The sequence below is a fragment of the Procambarus clarkii genome, unplaced genomic scaffold (assembly GCF_040958095.1).
Source record: "Procambarus clarkii isolate CNS0578487 unplaced genomic scaffold, FALCON_Pclarkii_2.0 HiC_scaffold_113, whole genome shotgun sequence".
NCBI classification, from domain to species: domain Eukaryota; kingdom Metazoa; phylum Arthropoda; class Malacostraca; order Decapoda; family Cambaridae; genus Procambarus; species Procambarus clarkii.
Window position 1 is genome coordinate 1995666 of NW_027189146.1, and position 5310 is coordinate 2000975.

General features: G+C 44.2%; 1 protein-coding gene across 1 annotated transcript; it reads left to right on the plus strand.

Annotated features, from left to right (window-relative positions):
• The first annotated feature begins 4126 nt into the window (after window positions 1-4126).
• Window positions 4127-4549, plus strand: LOC138360511 (histone H2A). The gene has a single exon (XM_069320282.1). It carries the CDS (start codon window positions 4178-4180, stop codon window positions 4547-4549), a length of 372 nt encoding a protein of 123 aa, XP_069176383.1. The 5' UTR covers window positions 4127-4177.
• Window positions 4550-5310: the final 761 nt, after the last annotated feature.

Genomic DNA, 5310 nt, shown 5'->3' on the forward strand with positions numbered 1-5310 from the left:
GTTGTTGGGAACAAAAAGCCCAAAATAAAGAGAGCTTCAAAATCTCCCAAACCACCCAAGGCAAAGAAAGCTGTCAAGAAAACAACAAAGGCAAAATAAACGACGACATGCAAGCAGCATGAATACACATGACAATAAACATCCAGGCCTCCCCCCTCAGTGGAGGGGCCTCATATGATTCCAAAAAGAGTTTAGTTTTGTAGACAAATAAATCATTACTTTTGGGGTAGATTTACTCTGTATATTATATATATATATATATATATATATATATATATATATATATATATATATATATATATATATATATATATATATATATATATATATATATATATATATATATATATATATATATATATATACACACATACATGGGTGAGGTGATATGGTACCAAAGTTTTGGGTGAGGTGATTGACATTTACACAAGATAAAACACGAACCAATGGGAATAAAAACATAAGAATGGAAGTAACTGCAGAAGGCCTATTGGCCCATAACACAAGCACTTCCTCTTGATGCTTCTATATTGGTTCGGAGTCTTGAAGCTATAATATATATATATATATATATATATATATATAATATATATATATATATATATATATATATATATATATATATATATATATATATATATATATATATATGCACACAAAACTAAATAGTCTTGTTAGACAAATTGCCCCTATTAGAGGCAAGTTGACTAACAAGCCGAATGACTGCAATTGTTTTGAATTTGAGTTAAATCTAACATAGAAATGTAATCAAACCTAACCTAACCTATGCTAACCCAAGCTAAGCTAACCTAACCTAACCTAAGCTAAGCTAACCTAACCTAACCTAACCTAACCCAGCAATTCATGATCTTAATATAATACTGTTAATTGGATAAACCAATTTGGAAAGAAATGTTCGAAAATAACAAAATTAACTGTTCTTGTTAGGAAAATTGGGCCTTGCATACTTGTCCCAATAGTGTGGTTCTCGCTTTTAGGTACGACATAAACGTATACCTAAGTTGAGAGAGAAAAAGATTCGCACTCAAACATGCATATCGATTGCCAGTCCTGAATTCTGGGTAGATATTCGTGTCCTCCCTTTTCATTTACCATCATTTGGATACTATCAAAACAGCTCTGAGAAGGATAAAATGAATAAAACGGGTAGCTCACTCATGTAAAAAGGAAGAGTTGGGAAAGATCTCTCTCTCTCTCTCTCTCTCTCTCTCTCCTCTCCCTCACCCCCCCCCCCCCCCCCCCCACACCAATGATCCTGCTCTGCTAGTATATAACGGAACAAACCTTCCCCCCCCCCCACCCCTCCCTCCCCAATCAGAGTCCCTTTAAGCATGCGAGGATAAAAAATAGATTTCATAAGACCCAATGTGCTAGCTGATATCAAAACAATTTATGTTATCGTCTATTAAGCCCTTCAGTAAAAAAGTATAGGGACCTAATTAGGTCCCGTTTTGAGGTGGTGGTGGGTGGAATCGATGGATTAGCCAAGCTCTTATCCGCCGAATCCGTAGAGGGTACGACCCTGGCGCTTCAGAGCGTACACCACGTCCATGGCAGTGACGGTCTTCCTCTTGGCGTGTTCCGTGTAGGTTACAGCATCACGGATGACGTTCTCGAGGAACACCTTCAGGACGCCACGGGTCTCTTCGTAGATGAGACCCGAAATACGCTTCACGCCGCCACGACGAGCTAAGCGACGAATAGCGGGCTTGGTGATGCCCTGGATGTTGTCACGTAGCACCTTACGATGACGCTTGGCGCCACCCTTTCCGAGTCCCTTGCCTCCCTTGCCGCGTCCAGTCATGGTGTTGAAGTTGTGGAATAATAAATTTCGGCACGATTTCCCCAGACTATATCCCGTCAAGCGGACGTACTTGTAGCATGGCAACTCCTAACTCCTGCCTGTCCTTACTTTATGCTTGTACTCGAGCAGAAACACGGCTTTCTCACAACGCTTTTCAAAACTGCAGTTGCCTACTCGTCTGTTTCACGTCTCTGTGAAATGACTTTTGCACAAATCCAAAAATAGAGCAAAATCAGCGATAATAGTGTTTGAGGTGAGCTGCCTGTTGGCTGCAGCCAGAGGAAGGAGTGGGAGGGGCAACGGGGTGACGTAGGCGAGTCGAGCAGCCAATGGCGCTCGAGCAAGCGCCTCGAGACGGCGTATATAAGCAAAAATTTTTCGGCGCCGGCCATCACAAACCACAGTTGTTCACCATGGCTCGCACCAAGCAGACTGCTCGCAAGTCCACGGGAGGCAAGGCTCCTCGTAAGCAGCTGGCCACCAAGGCAGCACGCAAGTCTGCTCCTGCCACAGGGGGCGTGAAGAAGCCTCACCGTTACAGGCCCGGAACGGTCGCCCTGCGTGAGATCCGTCGTTACCAGAAGAGCACAGAGTTGCTCATCAGGAAACTTCCCTTCCAGCGTCTGGTGCGCGAGATTGCCCAGGACTTCAAGACCGATCTTCGCTTCCAGTCGTCTGCCGTCATGGCTTTACAGGAGGCATCCGAGGCTTACCTGGTCGGTCTCTTCGAGGACACTAACCTCTGTGCCATCCACGCCAAGCGTGTCACCATCATGCCAAAGGACATTCAGCTTGCTCGCCGTATCCGTGGAGAGCGTGCATAAGCTAAAACGAACCACCCTAGTATACACCAAACTCGGCCCTTCTCAGGGCCAAAATATCCTTCTAAGGAGATTTCAGACATTCCTAGCATCAGTCATATGAATTAACCTTCATCTATACATATAATAAATAAATAAATACAATAATTTAGGTGTCATACATACACTGTACACGTGATCTCAATAAATAAGTCATTTGTAGTACAACCTGTCCTCTTACAACAAAACGCCGTCGCTTTTCATTCTATGCACTGCCAAGGATCCTTCCACCCCCCCCCCCTACCCCCCCCCCCCCCCCCCCCCCCCCCCCTCCAAAAAAAAAAAAAATGTCATACTGTACTAGAAATAAAAGCAGCTTGTATAAGTGACATACTGTCCTGTCCTTGTTTTATTCTGTTTTTGGTCCTCTGGCTTAATCTGTTAAGTTAGGAGATGACATTTTAAATTAACCGTTTTCTTGACATTTTTCAAACCTTAAGAGGGTGGCCTGCATAGTAATCCTAATGTGGAACATAACAATGAATCTCTAATCTCTAGAAAAAAGATACCGAGTGTTTATATGTGTGTTGAGAGAGGAGAGAGAGAGAGAGAGAGAGGACGAGAGAGAGAGAAGAGAGAGAGAGGATGAGTGAGAGAGAGAGAGAGAGAGAGAGAGAGAGAGAGAGAGAGAGAGAGAGAGAGACATGCAGAGACAGAGACAGAGACAGAGACACAGACAGACAGACAGACAGACAGAGACTGAGAGAGAGAAACACACACAGACAGTTTCATAAATATTCTCATTTTATAGCTATTTGCTTTCAGTGACAGAGGTTTTTGTTATAATAGTATTGGTGTCTAACACTCACAATCTCTTTAGAAATTAAAGTGTGGCTCCAATGGAGCCGAGTTTGTTGGTTTGAGGCCAAGCCACCACCACAGGGCAGTAAGTAAGCCGTTTACTTGGAGGAGGTGTACTTGGTGACGGCCTTAGTGCCCTCAGAGACGGCGTGCTTGGCCAGTTCTCCGGGCAACAGGAGCCTTACAGCCGTCTGGATCTCCCGACTGGTAATGGTGGAACGCTTGTTGTAGTGGGCCAGGCGAGAAGCCTCGGCGGCGATGCGCTCGAAGATGTCGTTCACGAACGAGTTCATGATCGACATGGCTTTGGAAGAGATACCAGTGTCGGGGTGGACCTGCTTCAGCACTTTGTAGATGTAGATGCTGTAGCTCTCCTTCCTCCTGCGCTTCTTTTTCTTATCGCCCTTGGCAATGGCCTTCTGGGCCTTTCCGGCCTTCTTGGCAGCCTTTCCAGATGCCTTGGGTGGCATGATGATGCTCGTGCTGGCTGGCGTTGCGATACAATAATGAACTTTTGCGCGAGTCGAGCTTTCCTTTTATATCCCGCTCGCGACTCAGCTCAGAGCGGGTCGCGTGGCGGAGCGCGCTGATTGGTCAGTGGCGGACTCCCTTGATCCTGAGCGGGGTATATAACACGAAGCTCGATCTGCGGGCCGGCATAAAACACCACAAACCCACAACAGCAGCAGCAATGTCAGGACGCGGCAAGGGAGGCAAAGTGAAGGGCAAGTCAAAGTCTCGCTCCAGCAGGGCCGGACTTCAGTTCCCCGTGGGCAGAATTCACCGTCTGCTGCGTAAAGGCAACTACGCCGAACGCGTCGGTGCTGGCGCTCCTGTCTACCTGGCAGCCGTCATGGAATACCTCGCTGCCGAAGTTCTGGAGCTCGCCGGTAACGCCGCACGTGACAACAAGAAGACCCGTATCATCCCACGTCACTTGCAGTTGGCCATCCGCAACGACGAAGAACTCAACAAACTTCTGTCTGGCGTAACCATTGCACAGGGAGGTGTTCTTCCAAACATTCAGGCAGTTCTTTTGCCAAAGAAGACAGAGAAGAAGTAAGCACTTCTGCCACCCACCACGACAAATACCATAACCAGGCTCCATCCGGAGCCACACACACTTTAATAGAGAGATTCAAGTAGACAATCAACTTTCAAACATTAATAATAACATTTATATTGATTTCATTTGGAATGTGTACATAACAAACAAACAAACAAAACAAAATTATAGGGGATATTCAGCATCACTTGGAATATTAACCAATCATATAAATCCAATATATATTTTATATTTTACTTTAAGCGAGGAATTCATATTCTATCAATTTTTAATCATACAAATGAACAAAAGCAATTCTTCACTAGACGTAATGAATGAATAAATGATCAAGGTTTTAATGTGTTTCATGAATAAATATATTATATATATATATATATATATATATATATATATATATATATATATATATATATATATATATATATATATATATATATATATAATATAATATAATATAATATATTATAATACTTGTGAACCAGAATATGTTTGAGCAGCAGCGATCGTGCCATTGGCCGAAGTGCAACAATTCAAATAATTTAAAGGGCCTGCTCGGGTATATAAGAGAGGCTGGGAGACTGGGGCCGGTGGTGGGTGATGGGTGATGAGTGATGGTGTGGTGTGGTGTGGTGTTGTTAAGAGTTGATTTACGGCCAGCCAGCCAGCTGCAGCCAAGGCAGGGCAGGCAAGCAAGGCAAGGCAAGGCAGGAAGGCAAGAAAGGCAAGGCAAGGCAAGGCAAGGCAAGCAGGCGGGCAGC

Excerpts from the sequence above, each read along its gene's own strand:
- LOC138360511 (XM_069320282.1), top strand. The coding sequence starts at position 4,178 with ATGTCAGGACGCGGCAAGGGAGGCAAAGTGAAGGGCAAGTCAAAGTCT.